This window comes from Scyliorhinus torazame, chromosome 16, assembly GCF_047496885.1.
Source record: "Scyliorhinus torazame isolate Kashiwa2021f chromosome 16, sScyTor2.1, whole genome shotgun sequence".
In the NCBI taxonomy this organism is placed as follows: Eukaryota; Metazoa; Chordata; class Chondrichthyes; order Carcharhiniformes; family Scyliorhinidae; genus Scyliorhinus; species Scyliorhinus torazame.
The window spans coordinates 38901421-38924834 of NC_092722.1; the positions used below are offsets into that span (position 1 = coordinate 38901421).

Genomic DNA, 23414 nt, shown 5'->3' on the forward strand with positions numbered 1-23414 from the left:
GCTGATTGTCTCTCTCTCTCTCTCTCTCTCTCGTGTAAATGGTTGACCTGTTATCAACACTAATGAAGTCTTGACGTTGTCCTCCTACAGGTTTAATTTTTATTGGATGTAGGTGGAAGATAGGATGGTGAAAGCAATGTAGAAAGTTTCCAGACCTCATCCTTGCTTTCTATTTCATTATTTATGTTGTGACCTCTTGTTTAACAACACACACCTGACTTGTTGTAATGATGAGTCATTTTACTATAAGTAGATACTTGGCTGTAAGTATGCACATCTCAGTGAGTGAGCTTCTTAAAGGAGGGTCATGTTGCCACAGGTCTCTTTTAAGTTGTATACCGCTTTAAAGATTGATTAAGGAGTAGCTAGTAAACGTTTTTTTGTTCTTCTAAGATTATGTATTTTAATCATACAAAATCCTTCTAATAGTTAGTTTTAAGATGTTTCTTTGATTTACTTCAATTGTTGGTTTCAAAAAAATACATTTGAAGAAATGTGTAACGATCAGATTGACTGCAGCTTTTGTTTAAACTGGTCTCTTGCAGGATTCATTTAACCAGAAGTTCGTAGCCAAGGTTTGGACAGAAGAGGTAGAGGATGACTGGTTAGTTATTTTACGATGACCAGAATTACTGTGCAAGTGGAATGATTGAAACTGCCCTGAACAAATGGCCGCTTTAATCTAGTGTTTATTGGATTAAAAAAATTTTTTTTTTTTAGAAAATATTTTATTGAAGCATTTGTAATTATCACAGTTGTAGCACTTTAACATTTCTTAAACAACCGAGCGGGCCGTCACACGCAAAAAACATAAATAACATCCCCTACTACCCCGCCCTGCTTCCTAATTACCCGTATACAAAATATCCTGTCCTTGTCTGAAGCTACCTTGCTTCTCATAAGGACCCCCGGATCTTCCGATACCCCAAATATTGCCAATTCTGGACTCGGAGTCACCCTCCCTTCCAGGACCTCTGACATGACGTCTGCAACTCCCTGCCAGAATCCCCTCAACTTCGGACACGCCCAGAACATATCTACATGATTTGCCAGGCTCCCCCCACAGCGTCCGCACCTATCCTCCACTTCCTCAAAAAACCTGCTCATCTGGGCCACAGTCATATGAGCTCTATGGACCACCTTGAACTGAATCAGACTAAGCCTGGCACACGACGAGGATGAATTGCCTCTGCTCAAGGCTTTTTCCCATAGTCCGACTTCCAACTCCCCTCCCAACTCTTCCTCCCACTTCCTCTTCACCTCCCCGATTGGGACTCCTTCCCACTCCATCAATTCCTTGTTTATCTCCGAGACCTCCCCTCCCCAAGCCCCGTTTTGGACATTACCTTATCCTGTAGTCTCCAAAGGGGGAGGCGAGGAAAGCTTGGAACCTGCCTCTGGACAAAATCCCGTACCTGCAGGTATTGAAACCCGTTCCCATCCGGCAACTCAAACTCCTCCTCTAAAGCCTCCAGGCTTGGGAAACCCTCCTGAATGAAGAGATCCCCAAATCTCTCAATCCCTGTCTGCTGCCACCTCCTATAGCCCCATCCAGCCTCTCCAGAACAAAACGGTGATTGTCACAGATCTGTGACCACACTGACACTCCTCCAATCTCATGTGCTGTCTCCGTTGCCCCCACCCTCAGGGCTGCCACCACCACTGGGCTTGTGGAGTACTGAGCAGCCGTTAATAGGGCCTCCAAACTCGTACCCTTAAAAATTGCCGCCTCTACTCGCTCTCAAACTGGCCCCTCACCCACTACCCACTTCCTGACCATCGATATATTGGCCACCCAGTAATAGTTAATAAAACTCGGGAGGGCCAAACTCCCCCTCCCCGCGATCCCGTTCCAGGAGTGCCTTCTTCACCCTCAGGGTTTTACCAGCCCACACACAACCCAAGATTACCGCATTCATTTTCCGAAAAAAGGCCTTCGGGGCAAAAATCGGGAGACATTGAAAAAAGGACAGCAGCCTTGGGAGGACAGTCATCTGCACCCTCCCCGCCAGTGTCAGCGGGAGCATGTCCCACCTGCGGAAATCCCTTTTCATCTGATCGACCGTTTTACCCAAATTTAATTTGTGGAGCTGCCCCCAATCCTTAGCCATCTGAATCCCCAGATACCTGAAGCTCTTCCCCACCACTTTAAAAGGTAACTCCCTCAGTCTTTTTTCCTGCCCCCGTGCCTGAATTGCAAACACTTCTCTCTTTCCCATATTATGTTTGTCGCCTGAAAACTGCCCAAAATCTTCCAGTGTCTCCATGATTCCTGCCCCCCCAAACCCCCCCCAAAACAGGTCTGTAATATAAAGAAGTAAAACGTCCGCGTAGAGCGAGACCCTATGCACCGCCCCCACTCTCACTATCCCCACCAGACATTCGATGACCTAAGGGCCTTTACCAAGGGCTGTATGGCCAGGGCAAACTAGTGGGGAGCGCGGGCATCCCTGTCTTGTCCCCCTACAAAGACTAAAATATTCTGACCGGACCCGGTTGGCACTTACATTGCCACCGGAGCCTGATATAACAACCGGACCCAATCTACAAATCACTGCCCAAACCCAAACCTGCCTAGAATATCCCATAGGTACTTCCACTCCATCACGGTCAAAGGCCTTTTCTGCATCCATGGCTACTACCACCTCAACCTGGCGCCCCTCCGCTGGCATCATTATAACATTTAAGGGCACCCTTCGACGGGCCGGGTAAAGAAGTCGAAACTTTATTTGCTTCTCATACAGGGCTGCCTTTACTTTATTAAAACTCGCCCTCCTCTTTGCGAGTTCTGCTCCCAAGTCCTGGTACACCCAGATCTCAGCACCTTCCCACATGCATCGCTTCGTCTGCCTGGCCCATCTCATGATGCATTCCTTATCTAGGAACCAATGCAGTCGTACCACCATCGCCCTCGGGGGCTCATGCCCCTGGGGCTTATGCACAAGCGCCCTGTGGGCCTGGTCCACCTCCAACAGCTTGGGGCCGCACCCTCCCCTATCAGCTTCTCCAGCATATTTCCCACATACGCACCAGCATCCGATCCTTCCTTCCCCTCAGGCAGACCAACGGTCCGGATATTCTGTCTCTGAGAATGGTTCTCCAGGTTCTCCACTTTCTCCAGCAGTCATTTCTATTGGTCCTGTAGCATCCCGATTTCCTCTGCCTTCGCGGTGGACTGCTCCTCTCGTTCTGCCGCCAGCTCCTCCAGCCTCTGGATCGCCTGTCCCTGGGTCGTCAATCTCTCCTCCACATGGTCGACCACCGCCCTGATCGAGTCCACCGCCCGGGCCAGGTCCTCCACACACTCCTTGCGATGTTGAGTGAACTCCTCAGTCAAGAAGTTCACCAACTTGTCCGTTGACCATTGAGCTGGCGAGGTCAGACCCTGCGTCCCTGCCATCGCCTCCTTCGAACTCTGGTCCTCGCTTCCAACCCACTTTTGATTCCTCCTTTTTTGATTTTTTCCCTGGGCGCAGCTCCATAAACTATGAGTCACCTCCTTCTCTTCTCGCTTTTACACCTTTATTTTTGAAAAATTCCTGTGGAAATCCAGCTTAAAATTCACCAAGAGTGGGAGCTGCCAAATGTGCGACCTTTCACACCATAGACGCCACCGGAAGTCGCCGTTTATTGGATTATTGAGATTGTTACACATTAGATGTACATATACCAAGCCCGGTAGCCGGCCCCTGACCGGGCTAACAGCAGGGGTACCATAATTGGTATCAAGAGGGATTTGGCTATGTATTACACAAAGCCAATGAGGATCGAATCCGGTTCTGCTTTAGTGCTCGCCACAGTTAATTTTTTAGGAAACATTTTATTGAGGCATTTATAATTTTAACATTTAACATATTAACATTCTAAATAACAGAACGGTCCAACGCATGCAAAAACCCCACAGAAACATACCCCATGCTCGTCACAGTTAAATAGTCCATTCTCATTCGCTGCTTAGCCTCAAAAATGAAGAGCTACTTGGGGGTGGGGGTTACTGGGGTCAGCTGGCAACTGTGGAAACCCATCCCAGCAAGAATACAGGAACCAAACATCCTGTAATTTTCCACTGCCAGAATGAGGGAAATTAAAGATTATGTTGTCCCTGTTTGCTGAAGGTTATCTATGCAGAATCAAATCCTGTTCTCACCCCACCTTTGTTTCAGCAAAAGATTTAACTGTTCTCTCACCACCACCACCCCCTCGCTGTATGCTCTAATTGTAGTATCCGCTCCCTACCTTGGCAGACATCCACTGTGCTAGAACTACCCTGACCTATGCCTTTAGTTTTTAAACAATCAGGTGAACTAGAAGGATAAGCCTTATTAATCTTTGGTGGGTGGTCTTCAGAAACTAGGACAGTTAGCTAAAATTGGGCAGCACAGTTGCTTCAGAGCTTTAGGGTCCCAGGTTTGATTCCCAGCTTAGGTCACAGTCTGCGGAGTCTACACGTTCTTCCTGTGTCTGTGTGGGTTCCCTCCATGTGCTCCATTTTCCTCCCACAGTCCAAAGATGTGCAGGTTAGGTGGATTGGCCATGCTAAATTGCCCTTAATGTCCAAAAAGGTTAGGTGGGGTTACTAGGTAACGCGGATAGGTTGGAAATGTGGGCTTAAGTGGGGTGCTCTCTCTAAGGGCTGATGCAGACCCGTTGGGCCGAATGGCCTCCTTCTGCTCTGTGAATTGGCTTTGATCCTGCCTTGGTCAAAGAACAATGATGGAATTAATGGATAGGTCCATGGTCCAATCCTATGCTTCATATGAAGGAGGATGGTGTAAATGCATGAGGGACAAAATACTGTAATATTTTGAAATTGGAATACTGCTGGAGAAACCTGGAACATAGAACTACCTGTGCCTCAATCTACTTAACCATTACAAGTTATCAGAATGTGTGGCATGCCACCCAGTTCTCTTTTAATGCTCTTGCTTTTCTGTGTCTCTTTTTTTAAAGTTTTCCTCACCCAGCCGAACCTAGTGTTGATGATAACCGCATTAATTTAGCCATAGGAGTGCTTGAAGACGATTGGAAGGACACTATTCAACTTCAGAAACAGGAGGAGGTAGGGGATTAGATACTAGGGCACCCATGTGTGTTATATAAATAGCTTAATATGTGTAACAGATGTAGAATTGTTAAGTGATATAAGTTTGGGTTATCTTTTCCCAATAAACTGCGGTCCAAAATATAAAGCATTTAAATGGCAGTCTCATTTGAAAAAGAGTGGGAAATGGGGGGAAAAAATGTCACACTGGTGTACCAGTGGAAAAGCTTCTGAAGTTAAAAGTGAAGCATTTCTTTAAATTAGTTTATAGCATGTGGAGGCCGATGGCTATGTCAGCATTTATTGTCCATCCCTGGTTTCACTTGAGAAGGTGGTGGTGGCCCGCTGTAGTCCATGTGATGAAGATCCTCCTCCAGTGCTGTTTGACAGGTTTTCAAGATCTTGATTCAGCATCAGTGAAAACTGATGATATAGGTCCAAGTCAGGTTAGTTGGGAGTTTTTGGAAGTGGCGTTCCCCATCTAACTGCAGCCATTGTCCTCTGCATGGTACAGGATTTGGCAGTTGTTGTCAAAGAAACCTTTGCCAGTGTATATGGTACATATTGCAATCACGGTGCATTAGTGTTGTTGGGAGTGAATATTTAGCGTGGTATATGGGGTGCCGACCAAACAGACTTGCTTTGTTTTCAAGAGTTGAGCTGTTTGAGTATTGGAGTTGCATTCATCCAGGCAATGGAGAGCTTTCCATCACATATCTAACTTGCACCTTGGGGAATCTGGGTGAATCACTTGTTGCATGGTATTCAGTCTCTGACCTGTTCTTGCAGCTTCAGTATATGTGCTGGTGTAGTTAAGTTACTAGCTTAATGCTGAATCGCAGGTGCTGATAGTGGGAGATTCAACACCAGCATGTTGTTGGGCAAGAGTTTTGGAAATCCAAGTGCACTGTATAGGTTCCCCGTTATCCACTTTGCTTGTTGCTTCCTCAGAGCTCTGATATATCAGTAAAACATGATTTCCCTTTCACAATCATGTTGATTTTGTCTGATCTGTAAGTATCTAGGTATCCTGCTATAACCTCCATAATAGAGTCTAGCAATAGAGATGTTAGGCTAACTGACTTATGGTTCCCTACTTTATATCTCCTTTCTTGAATAAAGGTGGTACATTAACTATTTTCCAATCCACTGCGACCCTTCTTGTAACTGAGGAATTTTGGAAGATTATAACCAATCTCTACTATCTCTGCAGCCACTTCTTTTAAGACCCGAAGGTGCAGGCTATCTGGCCCTGGGGACCTGTCAGCCTTTAGGTCTTAATATTTTTTCTAGCAGCTTTTCCCTGTTGATGGTGATTGTCTTAAGTTACACCCACCCTTTTACCTCTTGATTTTTCTGGCCTTCTACTGGAGTCAGACACACAAAATACCTGTTCAATTCCCCTGCCATTTCTTCGTTTTCCACGATCAGTTCCCCAGACTTGCTCTCTAGAGGACAAACGACAGCTTTAGTCACTCTTTTCATGGAATCATAGCATTCCTACAGTGCAGAAGGAGACCATTCGGCCCATTGAGTCTGCACTGACAGTTGAAAGAGCACCCTTCCACGCAGACTGGGAGAAAGTGCAGTCTCCAAACAATTACCCAAGGCTGGAATTGAACCTGGGCCTCTGGCGTGATGAGGCAACAGTGCTAACCACTGTGCCACCAAGCTGCCTTATTTCCGAGTTAAATTCTTGTGGAAACTCTTACAATGTTATATCTTATTGTTAGCTATATCTCATACTCTACTTTCTTGCTCTTTAGTCGTTAAATTTTGTTGAACCCAATTAACAACTATCGTGGAAAAGATAAAATGTCCTGAGGCTGCCTTTTCTGAAGTGTCATGACTAATTCAAATTTCAATAGTTATCACCACCTGAGCTAACCTGATACTGCTGTGATCAAAGTTTCTTATAATTTTGTAGCAGGTTCATATTCTAATCTTTATAACATTGCTCTTTCTTTTGAAAAAGAAAAATGTGATTCGTTACTACATTTTTGAGGGTTTACGCTACATTTGGATTGAGAAGAAACAAAGCTTCTGCAAACTCCGGTACGTAAATGCTTATAGAAATTCTTGGTGATTCCGTAGGTTACTCATTGGGAATCAGTCTGCTCCTCTTATGGGATTGTACTCTGAACCAGTTTGGAATAGATCCAAATAGTATGTTGGCCTTCATTGCGAGATGTTTTGAGTACAGAAGCAGGGATGTATTATTGCAATTATACAGGGCCTTGGTGAGGCCATACCCAGAATATTGTGTGCAGTTTTGGTCTCCTTTTCTGAGGAAGGTTGTTTTTTCTCTCGAGGGAATGCAGCGAAGGTTTACCAGGGATGACGGGACTGTCATATGAGGAGAGATTGACGAGGTTAGGATTGTTCTCGCTGGAGTTCAGAAGAATGAGGGGGATCTCATAGAGACTTATAAAATTCTAACAGGGCTAGACCGGGTAGATGCAGGGAAGATGTTCCCAATGATGGTTGTATCCAGAACCAGGGGTCACAGTCTGAGGATTCAGGGTAAACCATTTCGGACAGAGATCAGGAGACATTTCTTCACCCAAAGAGTGGTGAGCCTGTGGAATTCATTACCACAGGAGGTAGGTTTATGCTAAAACTTTGAATATATTCAAGAGGCGGCTAGATATAGCACTTGGGGTGAATGGGATCAAAGGCTTTGGGGCAAAAGCAGAATTAGGTTATTGAGTTGGATGATCAGCCATGATCGTGATAAACGGCGGAGCAGGCTCGAAGGGCCCAAAGGCCTCTTCCTGCTCCTATCTTCTATGTATCTATGCATCCTTTGATTTGCTCTTTTTCTTTTGAGCGTATTTTCTCTATGTTTCCATTACGTTTTTGAGTGGCAATTTATATCTCGTAGTTTGTTCCTGTAACATGGAGAGGAAAGGGGGATGTGTGCACTATTTACACAAGTAAGGCATTTTATGATATATCATTTCTTCAACATCTTGATGTTTCTCTACATTATGTAGTAGAAAACAGATTAATGAACTTATGAGGTGAGAAGTATTCCTATCTCGCCCTACCCTCCAAAGAAATAACAGTGGTAGATATATTGAACAGATGCTGGCAAAAGGAGGTAGTTCAATGTTGATTTAATTTGTATTGCAAACAACTGTGTATTTAGGTTTGGGATCAAAAAACATAATTTATTGAGCAGGATGCCACAGAAGTTTAAAAGGCAAAATAGGAATGAGCTGGCAGCACAGTGGCAGCAGTGGCTAGCACTACTGCCTCATGGTGCCTAGGCCCCAGGTTCGATCTCTGCTTTGGGTCACTGTCCATTTGTAGTTTGCACATTCTCCCCGTGTTTGCGTGTGTTTCACCCCCATGACCCAAAGATGTGCGGGGAAGTGGATTGGCCACGCTAAATTGCGCCTTAATTGGAAAAATGCATTGGGTACTCTAAATTTATATTAAAAAAAAAATAGGAATGAGCTAAATCCGAAAGTGCTGATTAGATGATGTCAAGTCTGGATTTGGAAAGCTATGGAGGAAGGAAAATTGTAGGAGTGAAAGAGTTCCACAATTTTGTGGTTTCAGGCTATTGCTGTAGCTTAGTTTGGTGACTAGTATAAGGGGCGAAATTCTCCGGAAACAGCACGATGTCCGCCGACTGGCGCCCAAAACGGCACCAATCAGACGGGCATTGTGCCGCCCCAAAGATGCGGAATGCTCCACATCTTTGGGGGCCGAGCCCCAACGTTGAGGGGCTAGGCCGACGCCGGAGGAATTTCCGCCCCGCCAGCTGGCGGAAACGGCCTTTGTTGCCCCGCCAGCTGGCGCGGAAATGACCTCTCTGGGCGGCGCATGCGCGGGAGCGTCAGCGGCCGCTGACAGTTTCCCACGCATGCGCAGTGGAGGGAGTCTCTTCCACCTCCGCCATGGTGGAGACCGTGGCGGAGGCGGAAGGGAAAGAGTGCCCCCACGGCACAGGCCCGCCCGCGGATTGGTGGGCCCCGATCGCGGGCCAGGCCACCGTGGGGGCACCCCCCGGGGCCAGATCGCCCCGCGCCCCCCCCCCCCCCCCCAGGACCCCGGAGCTCACCCACGCCGCCTTGTCCCGCCGTTCAATAGGTGGTTTAATCCACGCCGGCGGGACAGGCAATTTATCGGCGGGACTTCGGCCCATTCGGGCCGGAGAATCGAGCGGGGGGGCCCGCCAACCGGCGCAGCGCGATTCCCGCCCCCGCCGAATATCCGGTGCCGGAGACTTCGGCAACCGGCGGGGGCGGGATTCACGCCAGCCCCTAGCGATTCTCCGACCCGGCGGGGGGGTCGGAGAATGACGCCCCAGATGTGCTGGACACTTGACTGACCAAACCTTGAGTAAAACCTGGAAAATATAGATTAATGTCCAACCACGGTTTCTCATCGTACCTTCATACCGTTACCTCCTACGCCCCCCAAGATTTATTTTTGGCCATCTCCTCTTCCCCATCTATATGCTGGCCTTTGGTGACATCCACCGACTTGGGTCTACATTGATGTTGCCCAGCTCTAACTCTCTTACTATTTCTCTAAATCCCTTCACTTTTTTTTTGTCAGACAGCTAGACTGATATTGAGAATGATTTGTTTCAATTAACCATTGGTGAGACCAAATCCATCCTTTTGGACACTGTCAAAAACTCCATAACCATGCTGCTGTCCTAGTCTGGTAACAAACTTGCCTGGTTGACCTCCTGCCCATCAGCCAGTGTAAACCCTGCTACTTCTCAATCTCTCCCCCCCCCCCCCCCCCCCTTTTAAGACTATCCTTAACCCACTGCTTCCACAAGCCTTTGCTCAGTATTCATTTTTCACTGTTGCAAAGCATTTTGGGACATTTTCTGTACATTTCTATTGATATGTAAATGGTAATTTATCGTGTGTGCGATTTCAATGTTAATCAGGTTTTTTTGTTGTTGCAGTGTTCTTGAAGAGTCGCTGACATGTGAAGACATTCACAGGCAGCAGAGGGGTCTCAGCAAACACAATCAAAATACAAAGTGAGTACATAGCAAATTTATTGTATCTAAAGAGATGGAATGTTTTGCAGAAATATCCCTGCCAGCAAGCAGTTGGGTAAAGTTCTGAGGAGGGGATCTCGTCTGTTTAATGGTTGCTTGTTACAATAACATGCGTGATGGTGATATAGTCTAATTTGTATCCAGTTAAATGGAGAACTCATATTTTGCGCATAGTTCCTATTTTTTTCCAGAAGATCTGTGCTGTTGAGCCATACACATTAGGGAAAGCTGGAATTAACACTTGGTAGTTGACAACTTTATTTGCTTAAAATCAGCATTAAGAGGAAGGTGCATCTGTAAAGAGTACATGCTGACCTGTGCTGAGTTAGCCATTATTTGCCGGGGCAGTTGTTGGAACATAATCATTCAGCCCCCAGAGCCTGTTCTGCTATTCTCTCTGGTCAAACCCCATTTGTGTGCCTGCCTTCCATATTCCTTGATACCCTTGCTTAACAAAAATCTATCAATCTTCATAATGAATATTTCACTTGACTCAGTTGGAGTGCTTACAATTGCTCTGCGTGCTTCTGGTCTACTGCAGAGAAATAGCGGCTTGGATTTCAGGCTGCTTGCTTACCCTGGCTGAAAAGTGAATTTGTATGGGCCATAGGTGAGAGCAAGATCAGATTTGGATGTGATGTATTCCCTGGATGAATGGATTGCTGATATTCATTGCAGGTCCCACCACAGCAAATCTGGAATTAAAAGTCTAATGATAACCATGAAACCCATTATCAGTTGTTGTAAAAACCATCAGCTTCACTAATGTCCTTTAGGGGAGGAAATTTACCATCCTTATCTGGGTCTGGCCTATTTGTGACTCCCGATCCATAGTAATATTGCTGACCCCTAACTGCGCTCTGAAATGGACTAACAAGCCACTGAGTTCAAGGGCAACTAGGGATGGTCAATAAATGCTGACCTTGTCAACAATGCCTACATCCCATGAAAGGATAAAAAAAGTATTGAGCAAAATCCCAGAGGGGTATTTGTATCCATGAAGCCTGAGCACCTCAAGAGTCTGTCTCTTCGGGAGATGAGGATATAATATGAAATCAAATAAAATATATTTACTATTTAATTATGTCATCGAAGTAAACACGGGGCAATAACTAAACGTGTGCGACGCCATAAGCGTATAATAATCACGTGCTTATAATGTGTCCATTTTACCTCCAGATTCACACAAGGATAGTCAAGTATGCAGAAAGCCTGATAAGGTACAGAATATGTGCCCATCATGTTATCAGTTATTTGTTATTATCTTGCAGAAGACGGGTATATGGACCAAACGTGATTGATGTGCCTGTAAAAACATACTTAAGACTATTGATTGAGGAGGTGAGTAAAGGTCTTACTTATAGAAAATAGTACAGTTTGTGGGCCAATTGGGAAGTATAATGGTTTAATGGTTGCTCATTTTGCAGGGACATGCTGACATAAGGTACTCGGGTTCCAAAATTCAGTGTGCTTGGTCAGAGATGGTTTGTACCCCCGTGCATGCCCCTGATCTCATTCATGTTGTTGTGCACAGATTGAAATGGGACTTGGCACTTCTGCACAAGGAAAGTGGAATCGTCAGTACAATGGAATTAGTGCACCACGCAATTGCTCGTAGAGAGGCAGTACCCTCATAGTATTGACCCTTAAAGATACTCTTCCCGTTTAAGTGGGACCGTGGGGTTGCACACAGTATGGGTCTGTGCACAAAGATGATTCTAGCTTTAGTGTGTGTGGTGTGATTGGTTGTGGCACCGCAGAGTAAATGATGACTGTGGAATCTTAATGTAATGTTCAACAATGATGCAAGAAAAAAGGAATGAACTTTGGAAAATGGTGACTCGCAGCCCTTTTGCTTTTCATTGTTGCTGCTCTTTGGGCTTTTCAGGTTGTATAATTTTTTATTCAATTCTGAAGCTGTGTGTTGTAGTTTTAAAAAAAATTTAGAGTACCCAGTTCATTTTTTCCAACTGAGGGACAATTTAGCATGACCAATACACCGACCCTGCACATCTTTGGGTTGTGGGGTTGAAACCCACGCAAACACGGGGGAAATGTGCAAACTCCACACGGACAGTGACCCAGAGTCGGGATATGTTGTAGTTTTTAAAAGTAATTTGAATTTTTTCCATTTCAGGTGCTGAATCCTTTCTACGTTTTCCAGATTTTCAGTATTATACTTTGGATCACAGATCAATATTATTACTATGCAGTGTGCATCCTGGTCATCTCAATAATATCCATTGGTATATCCCTGTACCAGACACACAAGGTACAACATGAAGGAACAGTTCACAGGATTGGCTTCTGTGTGACAGACCTGAAGACCCATTACTGGAAAGATGATCAGTTTTGGTGTCTTGATATCATTTTAAATATGCTCATTTGGCTGGCTGGCTGGTTCGTGATGCGGAGCAATGCCAAAGCGCGTGTTCAATTCCCATACTGTCTGAGGAACCACCTTCTCGATCTTGCCCCTCGCTTGAGGTGGGATGACCCTCCGTTAAATCACCACCAGTCAGCTCTCAAAGAGGAGAGCGGCCGATGGTCCTCTTGAGACTGTGGTGCCATTTGCATTTATTCATTGTAGATCACCTTTCTAAGGTGTGGTGCAACTGTAGATTCCCAGCATTTTGCAGTTTTTTTCTTGTAGTTTTCACAAATAATATGGAAATAGGTTAAATGGCTTCAAATCAAATATTTTAGATTACACCATGAATCTAGACGATTGAAGGTTGAGGTACTGTTAACTCAGGAATCCATGTCATTATTTCCAAAACATTTTGGTCTGAGATAGTCATTATTACTGTTACATTATTTGGTATGAGACAACCAAAGCAAATGTATCCTGTGATATGATACTGATACAGAGATGAGAGCTTCCAGGTCAAATCTCCAGTCTGTGCAGAATTAGCTGAGCTCAGTCAGGGTTCATCACAAAGAACAAAGAACAATACAGCACAGGAACAGGCCCTTCAGCCCTCCAAGCCTGTACCGGTGATGGTACCAACCTTTGTCAAAACCCTCAGCACTTCCTGGTGCCGTATCCCTCTATACCGATCCTATCATAAGAACATAAGAACTAGGAACAGGAGTAGGCCATCTGGCCCCTCGAGCCTGCTCCGCCATTTAATGAGATCATGGCTGATCTTTGTGGACTCAGCTCCACTCTCCGGCCCGTACACCATATCCCCGAATCCCTTTATTCTTTAGAAAGGCATCTATCTTTTTCTTAAAAACGTTTAAAGAAGGAGCCTCAACTGCTTCACTGGGCAAGGAATTCCAGAGATTCACAACCCTTTGGGTGAAGAAGTTCCCCCTACACTCCGCCCTAAATCTACCTCCCCTTATTTTGAGGCTATGCCGCCTAGTTCTGCTTTCCCCGACCAGTGGAAACAACCTGCCCGCATCTATCCTATCTATTCCCTTCATAATTTTATATGTCTCAATAAGATCCCCCCGCATCCTTCTAAACTCCAATGAGTACAATCCCAGTCTACTCAACCTCTCGTCATAATCTAATCCCCTCAACTCTGGGATCAACCTAGTGAATCTCCTCTGCACTCCCTCCAGTGCCAATATGTCCTTTCTCAGGTAAGGAGACCAAAACTGAACACAATACTCCAGATGTGGCCTCACCAACACCTTATACAATTGCAGCATAACCTCCCTAGTCTTGAACTCCATCCCTCTAGCAATGAAAGACAAAACTCGATTAGCCTTCTTAATCACCTGCTGCACCTGCACACCAACCTTTTGCGACTCGTGCACCAGCACACCCAGGTCCCTCTGCACAGCAGCATGTTTTAACATCTTACCGTTTAAATAATAATCCATTCTGCTGTTATTCCTCCCAAAATGGATAGCCTCACACTTGGCAACATTGAATTCCATCTGCCAGACCCGAGCCCATTCACCTAACCTATCCAAATCCTTCTGCAGACTTCCGGTATCCTCTGCACTTTTTGCTTTACCATTCATCTTCGTGTCGTCTGCAAACTTTGACACATTGCACTTGGTCCCCAACTCCAAATCGTCTATGTAAATTGTGAACAACTGCGGGCCCAACACTGATCCTTGAGGGACCCCATTAGTTACAGGTTGCCAACCAGAGAAACAACCATTTATCCCCACTCTCTGCTTTCTGTTAGTTAACCAATCCTCTACCCATGCTACCACTTTACCCTCAATGCCATGCATCTTTAGTTTATGCAGCAACCTTTTGTGTGGCACCTTGTCAAAAGCTTTCTGGAAATCCAGATATACAACATCCATTGGCTCCCCGTTATCTACTGCACTGGTAACGTCCTCAAAAAATTCTACCAAATTAGTCAGACACGACCTACCCTTTGTGAACAAATGCTGCGTCTGCCCAATGGGACAATTTCCCTCCAGGTGCCCCGCTATTTCCTCCTTAATGATAGATTCCAGCATTTTCCCTACAACCGAAGATAAGCTTACGGGCCTATAATTACCCGCTTTCTGCCGACCTCCTTTTTTAAATAGTGGTGTCACGTTTGCTACTTTCCAATCTTCTGGGACCACCCCAGAGTCTAGTGAATTTTGATAAATTATCACTAGTGCGTTTACCATTTCCCTAGCCATCTCTTTTAACACTCTGGGATGCATCCCATCAGGGCCAGGAGACTTGTCTACCTTTAGCCCCATTAGCTTGCCCAATACTGCCTCCTTGGTGATTACAATCATCTCAAGGTCCTCACCTATCATATCCTTATTTCCATCAGTCACTGGCATGTTATTTGTGTCCTCCACTGTGAAGACCGACCCAAAAAACCTGTTCAGCTCCTCAGCCATTTCCCCGTCTCCTATTATTAAATCTCCCTTCTCATCTTCCAAAGGACCAATATTTACCTTAGCCACTCTTTTTTGTCTTATATATTTGTAGAAGCTTTTACTATCTGCTTTTATGTTCTGAGCCAGTTTACTTTCATAGTCTACCTTACTCTTCTTTATGGCTTTTTTAGTAGCTTTCTGTTGTCCCCTAAAGACTTCCCAGTCCTCTAGTCTCCCACTAATTTTTGCCACTTTGTATGTTTTTTCCTTCAATTTGATACTGTCCCTCACCTCCTTAGATATCCACGGTCGATGTTTCCCCTTTCTACCGTCTTTCTTTTTTGTCGGTATGAACCTTTTCTGAACACTGTGAAAGATCGCTCGGAAGGTTGTCCACTGTTCCTCAACTGCTTCACCATGAAGTCTATCCATGTGTTTGTCAAGATCACCTCTGGTTTAAGGAAGGAAAACATCTGCCAGACCTCCGCTTCTCTTAAGTGAGAACTGAGAAATGTGTGAATGTTAGCTGATGAAAGATCGATCACGTTCAATTGTGATACCCTCCATGGCTTAATAACCATATTGTCACTGTTAATACCAAGGTTATGAAAGTCATTATGAGCGCTGCATAAGTGCATTCCATGGAGCCTCAAGGGTCTTGCACACAGTTTAAATCAATGTTCCCCATTTTTATATATGTTTTGAGTTGCTGATACCCAATATCTCTTACTGTCCTGATTTGGAATTTAACCACCAATGAGGCATCAACGCAATGGACAGGTCTTTGCACAGCTTTGGACTCACAAAATCAAAACTGGAGAAATCAGTGAAGAAGGGAGATAAACACTGGTAGGACTTGAGCCCTTGTGCCATAATTTGGGGGCCTCATTGCTAGATCAGAGTTGGGGTAATCTATACTTTCACATGAAGAATGACAATGTAAACGAGGTGCGGCAGGACCTCTGGCCTGTCAGTGGTGGATTATACCCCACCATCAGCAGTCTGAGTAAATTGTGGGAGATTATTTTAAAAGAAACAGTACTGATTTAATGTGCTGATTGCCTTGTAGACATATCATCAGTACGAGAACACAAACCAGAGGGAAGTATGAGCAAATCATTGAAACCCCACAGCTGCAGAAACAGAAAAGGCATACACTTCACTGAGCAGCATAAATTCTGTATTGCAGGATTATGGTAGTCAAAAGGAAGCAACAAAGTAGCCCAATTTGCACCCAAAGCTTGATAGAAGAAATTAGGAAATAGACAAAAGAGAAATTGGATCAGTAGATTAAATTTTAATATGTAACTCCAGATTAAGAGTATGATAAAAGAGGAAACAAACAATGTTGATAAATTAGTTTTCGTATTGAGCATTGTTTGAAAGTTTTGCTGCCTATCCTTTCGTACTTTTAATTGAATGTTGAATTGTTCTGTGGTATGATGGAGCTTGGACGTTTGACACTCGGATATAAAAATCTTAGATAATGGCAACAGCATTATACAATCACTTTCCGATTGATATAATATCTTGTTGCAGCAAACATATCCTTTTAAAAGAAAACCTGTACTAAACAAGCACGAGTATAATTACTGGCTTAGAAACAGCAGGGTGACATGCACACATGCAAATTAGGATGAGGAAATAATTCAGTTTGTAGCATCTGAGGCAAGTTATCATTTAGTCATAGTCATAAGAGTTTTACAGCACAGCGAAAGGCCCTTTGCCCATCATGGCTGTGCTGGCCATCAAGCCCCTATTATTTTAATCCCAATTTCCAAACGCTATGGTGTTTCAAATGGGAAGATTCACACCTCTACCACCATGGGCAGTGAATTCCAGATTCCCCCCACCTTTTGGTGAAAATGTTCTTCCTCAAATCCCCTCTAAATCTCCTGCCCCTTAACTTAAATTTATGCCCCCTTTGGTTATTGCCCCCTCAACTAACGGGAACAATTTCTTTCTATCTATCCTATTTACGTCCCTCATAATTCTGTACACCTCAATCAGGTCCCCTCTCCGCCTTCTCTGCTCTAAGGAAATCAAGTCCAGCCTAACCAGCTGAGTGCCAAAATGATATGCCCAACGGTGGTGTCTATTACCCTTTTTTATTTACTTATAAAAATTGCACTCTGTCTCATGTGGCTAATGTACTAGGCATCATAGCTGACATAGTTACTGATTGTAACTGTTATCTTCTGTGCAGCAAAGTGTAACATTACGGGATATGGTAAAGCTAACGCTCAATGTCCGGATCCACCGAGAATCTGGAGGTGAGTGACTGATGCTATTACTGTATAATACAGGTTAGTACATTGGTTGGATTGTCTTACATAATGGGCAATTGACAGTGTAAAATTTGTTTCCAGACAGTAACATGTGGGATGGAGATGGTGCTTAAAACAAATGAGAGTATCTTTGTTCATGGGGTATTGGCAATGCGCTGCTCATACCAGTATTGAATTCTAGAGATAACGGTATCTAGTTCAGTCCCTTTACTGTTAACTGATCTCAGTTCCGAGCTTTAGGGATTATAGAACCAGGAGCTGGTTATTTAGCCTCTCTAGCCTGATCAAATAGATTTGCACCTCAAAACTAAAGAAATAAAAAAATTGAATTTGGAGACCACATCCTGAGTACTGTGTACAGTGTTGGTCTCCTTATTTAAGGAAAGATGTAAATGCATTGGAAGCAGTTTATGGGAGGTTTACTACATTAATATCTGGAATGGGTGGGTTGTCTTTATAAGGAAAGGCTGGACAGAATAGGCTTGTATCCCATGGAGTTTAGAAGAGTAAGAGGTGAAACATGTATCCTGAGGGGATTTGACAGGGTTGATGTGGAAAGGATGTGTTCTCTTGTGGGAGAATCTAGAACTGGGGGCCACCGTTTAAAAATAAGGGATTATCCATTTAAGACAGATGGGGAATTCATTTTTTCTCTCCAAGGATTGGGAGACTTTGGAATTCTCTTCCTCAAATGGTGGCTGAGACAGGGACTTTGAATATCTTTAAGGCAGAGTAAGTAGATTCTTTATTTTTTTTAAAAATTCTAATTTTTTTGAAAAACATAATTTTTTGCATAACCGTTCGCAACAATTAACATTACAAAATAAATGTTAACCATATATACAGAGAAAAGAACAATACTGCGTAAACCCCCACCCCCCCCGGGATGCTGCTGCTGCTGACCTTTACTGCTCTCCTAGAAAGCCGAGGAATGGCTGCCACCTCCGAGAGAATCCCGCCATGGACCCTCTCAAGGCAAACTTTATTTTCTCGAGACTGAGAAACCCAGCCATGTCACTGACCCAGGTCTCTACACTCGGGGGGGACTTCGAGTCCCTCCACATTAAAAGGATCTGTCTGTCTCCGGGCTACCAGGGAGGCCTCTTTCGCTTCCTGAACTCCCAGATCGTCTGACACACCAAAGGTCGCTATCTCTGGACTCGGCACCATCCGCGTGTTTAAAATCTTGGACATTGCCTGAGCAAATCCTTGCCAGAATACCTTAAGAGCCGGGCATGCCCAGAACATATGGACATGATTTGCAGGGCTTCCCACACACCTCGCACATTTATCCTCAACCCAAAGAGCTTGTTCATCCTGGTTGCCGTCATGTGTGCCCGGTGGACCACCTTAAACTGGATTAAGCTAAGCCTGGCACATGATTAAGAGGAATTGACCCTGTTTAGGGCATCCGCCCACAGGCCTGCATCCAGCTCCCCGCCTAGCTCCTCTTCCCATTTGCCCTTAAGTTCCTTCACTGGGGCTTCCTCCGCCTCCTGAAGTTCCTGGTAGATGTCTGACACCTTCCCCTCCCCTACCCAGGTGCCAGAGACCACCCTATCCTGTATTCTGTGTGGTGGTAGCAGCGGAAATGATACCACCTGTTTTTTGAGAAAGGTGCGTACCTGAAGGTATCTGAAAGCATTTCCAGGGGTCAAACTGAATTTCTCCTCTAGCGTTTTCAGGCTGGGAAAGGTCCCGTCTATGAACAGGTCCCCCATGAAGTAAGTAGATTCCTGATGAGCAATGGATTGTAAGGCTATTGGGGGAAGGCAGGAATGTGAAGTTGAGGTTAAAATTAGATCACCGGCCCTTTTCCATCGCTGCCATGGGGCGCATGCAAGCTCCTGACAAGCGCTTGTCCCAGTCAGCTTTACCCTACTGACGTAGTGTGCCCAAGCTGACATCGGATGATATGAAGGAACAGATTCACAAACTGGCAAAGAAGGGCCTCACCCCATCACAGATCGTTGTGATCCTTCGGGATTCTCATGGTGTTGCCCAAGTGCGTTTTGTTACTGGGAACAAGATTCTCAGGGTTCTGAAGTCAAAGTGACTTGCTCCAGACCTTCCAGAGGATTTATATCATTTGATAAGGACTGCATTGCTGTCCCCAAAACTTGGAAAGGAACAGGAAGGATAAAGATGCCCAAATCTGTCTGATTCTTACTGAAAGCAGAATCCACAGGCTGGCTCGTTATTACAAGTCCAAGAGGGTGCTTCCACCCGACTGGAAGTATGGATCCTCCACAGCTTCAGCACGGGTGGCCTAAAAAGTTGCTTCATTGAAATAAAAACAACATGCTGCAGATGCCAGAACTCTGGGGGGACAAGTGCTGAATAACTCAGTGTGGCGGAATCTGTGCAGAGAATGGAATAGTTAACCTATCAAGTGAGCAGGCAGCACGGTGGCACAGTGGTAGGTAGCACTGCAGTCTCACGGCGCCGAGGTCCCAGGTTCGATCCCGGCTCTGGATCACTGTCCGTGTGGAGTTTGCACATTCACCCCCACCCCCACAACCCAAAGATGTGCAAGGTAGATGGATTGAACATGCTAAATTGTCCCTTAATTGGAAAAAATGAATTGGGTACCCTAAATTAAAAAAAAAAAAAAACTATCAAGTGAGCTTTCAATACTTTAACTGATTCTCTCGCCAAAGATGTTGCCAGGCCTGCTGTGTTTTTCCAGCACTGTTTTTATTTCACGTTTCTTCATTTGGACTTTTGGACCTGAAAAATAAAATGCTTATGTTGTTAACAAAAGAAAGAAAATCACCGTGTGAATGGTGGAGCAGGCGCAGGGGGCCAAGTGGCCTATTTCTGCTCCTAATTCATATTTTTGTATGTGGACAGTGCATTTACTTTGGCAATGGAGTGGACCTGAGCAACTATGTGAAATGTAGGTTTTTTTTTACATTTGGAGTACCCAATTCTTTTTTTCCAATTAATGGGCAATTTAGCGTGGCCAATCCACCTACCCAGCACATCTTTGGGTTGTGGGGGTGAAACTCACACAGACGCCAGGAGAATGTGCAAACTCCACACACACACTGATCCGGGACTGGGATCGATCCTGGGTCCTCAGTGCCACGAGGCAGCAGTGCTAACCACTACGCCACAGTACTGCCATATGAAGCATAGTTAATATGTTTTAGGTGGTTATTACTGTGAGTATTTTAATGGGACGTTTTTTTAACGCAATTTATTACAAACTTATTCAAACAGTTACAAAACATACAGTCCGGAGAACATACTCCCCTTCTCTCAATTTTACAGTTTGTAGAATTTTGGCGTTCCCCCCCCCCCCGCTCCCACGATGAACAGCTCCTCGAACAGGCCATGAGCAGCCCCAACCTTACCTCAAAGCCCTCTGCTGAACCCCTCAGTTCATACTTGATTTTTTTTCCCAAACGGAGAAAGGCGTATAAGTCTACTTCCCAGGCCGTCACCCCTGGTGCCGTTACCGACCGCCATTCCAATAAGATGCTTCGCCGGGCAACCAGAGGAGCGAAGGCCTTGTCATCGGCATTCCCCTCTCCTTCAGCTTCGGCTTCTCCGATATCCCAAAGATTGGCACCATAGGGCCCGGCCCGTCCTCCTCGCCCACAATTTTTGTTAATGTCGTGAACACTTCCGCCCAGTATCTCTCCAACTTCTTACAGCCCCAGAACATATGTGCGTGGTTTACTAGCCCCCGCCCACACTTCTCGCACTTGTCTGCCACCCCCTGGAAGAACCCACTCATCCACCCCCGGGCCACATGCACCCCACGTACCACCTTGAACTGTATCAGGCTTATCCTCGAACACAAGGAGATTGAGTTTACTCTGCATAGTGCCTGACTCCACGCTCCCCAATTTATCTCCCCTCCCAGCTCCCCCTCCCACTTCTCCTTAATCATCACCATCTGCTCACCCTTCGGCAGCTTGGGGAACCATTTCCAGACCTCCTGTGCAAATTCCTTACCTGAAGGTATCTAAATTCACTTCCTTTTGGGAGATCTACCCTCTCCTTCAGCTCCTCTATGCTTGCGAATCTCTCTTCCAGGTACAAATCTGTCTCCCTCACTAGCCTGACTTCTCTCCACTTCCTATACATACCGTCTGTCTCTTCTCTTTCTCCACCCCCCCCCCCCCCCCAAAAAAAAAATCTGTGGTTCTCACCTAGCGGCTTTAACACCGACATCCCCTCTATCCTAAAATGCCCCCTCAGCTGGTTCCACACCTTCATCATGGACTGTACAAATGGGTTCTCCGTATATTTCCTTGGCACCAGCGGCAACGGCGCTGTTACCATATCCCTCAGGCTGGACACCCTATAGGATTCTTCCTCCATCCTAACCCATTCCGCCCCCTCCCTCCTATCACCACATCACCTTCTCCGCATTCGCCACCCAGTAATAATGCAACATGTTTGGCAGCGCCAAGCCCCCCTTCTGCCTCTGCAATAGTGTCCTCTTTACCTGTGGCACTTCCCTGCCCACACGATCTCTGAAATAACTGTATGTAACTTCAAGAAAAAGGCCTTTGGTACAAAAATCGGAAGTGTCTGGAAAATGAATAAGAACCTTGACAAGTCAATCATTTTCACCACTTGGACCCTCCCTGCCAGAGTCAAGTGCAACATATCCCACCTCTTAAAATCCTCCCTAGTCTCCTCCACCAGCTTTGTTAGGTTCCATTTATGCAACATCGCCCACTCTCCCATCACCTGGATCCCCAAATATTTGAATCTATCCTTGGCTACCTTGAATGGTAGCCCCCCCCCCTAAGCTGGCTTTCCAACCCAGCCCATTTACTGGGAACACCTCACTTTTCCCCACGTTCAGCTTATAACCTGAGAAAGCCCCAAACCTCTCTATTAGGCCCATAATCCTCCCATGATCTTTTAATGGAATATGTTAATAAATACCCACCTTGCACGTCTGTTTCTGCTGAGTATCTTATCAATCCTTTTTTAAAATAAATTTAGAATGCCCAATTCTTTTTTTTTTTCCAATTAAGGGACAATTTTGCATGGCCAATTCAGCTACCCTGCACATCTTTGGGTTGTGGGGGCGAAACCCACGCAGTCATGGAGAGAATGGGCAAACTCCACATGGGCAGTGATCCGGGGCCAGGATCAAACCAGGGTCCTTGGTGCCGTGAGTTGCAGTGCTAACCACTGCACCACTGTGCTGCCTATCTATCTTATCAATCCTATTAGAAACCCCGGATGTTCAGAAATTATAGAGCACCATATATAACTGTTCTTTTGTCTATAAATACTAATCTGATTTAAAGCAAATTCCATTCTGTGCTATGTCAACAGATATCGACCAAATAGCGCAGAGACACATTTTGAGTACAAACAGGTTAAGTGTTTGTATAAGAATTGTACAAACTATAATTTCTACTATAGTGTGATTTGCTCATTCTGTAAAAGCGCTCATTCTGTAAAAGCGCTCAATCTGTAAAAGTGCTCATTCTGTAAAAGTACTAAAGTCCTCATTGTCATATAAGTGAATTCAGGGTTTTTGTAATGAACTAGTCTGTGGCCTTGTCATTGAGATATGCTAGCAAGGAATTGCAGACTGTCAATTGTGTGCTGATAATGGGTTAATTGGTTTGTTTTGCAGAAGAGGAAATGGTGAATTCTCAGGACTTAGTACCTGGCGACTGCATTATGATTCCTGAAGATGGGATGCAAGTCCCATGTGATGCAGCACTCCTAACTGGAGAGTGTATGGTCAATGAGAGCATGCTTACAGGTGACACTCAAACTGAAACCAGTTGTTTTTTTCCTTCTTGCCATCCTAAAGGTGCTCTCTGTCTGGTCAGTGGTTCCACTGATCTTTCGGTTCCACAAGTGCCAGTTACTCTGTGGCAGTTTCACCCAAGTGACTATTCATGGGTGAGCCTAAATGATGAACTTTAGAGCGTTATTAAGTCACACCCAATTTTGTACGATTTAAGTCTATGCAAGTGCATTTTCTCATAAGGTTGATTGATTCAAGTTATATATAAAAGGAATCCTGGCTATTTTTTCTCCTCCCTGGTTCGTGAACAGGCAGCACAGACTGAATCGTGGGAAATGTTCTTATTGAACGTGGACTGTTATGACTTCCTCCCTCTGAATTTCCTCTTGAAATTGGTGACTGGCTTCTGAATGAAGCATCTGCTGCCCGGGTAAAGGAGATATTTTTGAAGTCTGCAAACATTTGTCTTGAACCCAAATGGGAACGTAATGCTACCAACACTGTTTCTTTAAGCCTCAC

At 45.0% G+C, this 23414-nt stretch overlaps 1 protein-coding gene and 1 pseudogene across 8 annotated transcripts in view; both read left to right on the plus strand.

Annotated features, from left to right (window-relative positions):
• atp13a2 (ATPase cation transporting 13A2) overlaps nt 1-23414 on the plus strand; it is a 164962-nt gene that overhangs the window by 65220 nt on the left and 76328 nt on the right. For 7 of the 8 annotated variants that reach the window (XM_072478335.1, XM_072478340.1, XM_072478334.1 and 4 more), the window contains 8 exons: nt 546-604; nt 4951-5059; nt 7017-7096; nt 9978-10055; nt 11348-11417; nt 12214-12348; nt 17077-17143; nt 22776-22907. In XM_072478335.1, the coding sequence (XP_072334436.1) occupies nt 546-604; nt 4951-5059; nt 7017-7096; nt 9978-10055; nt 11348-11417; nt 12214-12348; nt 17077-17143; nt 22776-22907 (730 nt within the window). The remainder of the gene's footprint in view (nt 1-545; nt 605-4950; nt 5060-7016; nt 7097-9977; nt 10056-11347; nt 11418-12213; nt 12349-17076; nt 17144-22775; nt 22908-23414) is intronic. The other variant, XM_072478339.1, reaches the window with a different exon arrangement.
• LOC140392753 (small ribosomal subunit protein uS15-like) lies at nt 18987-19431 on the plus strand (annotated as a pseudogene).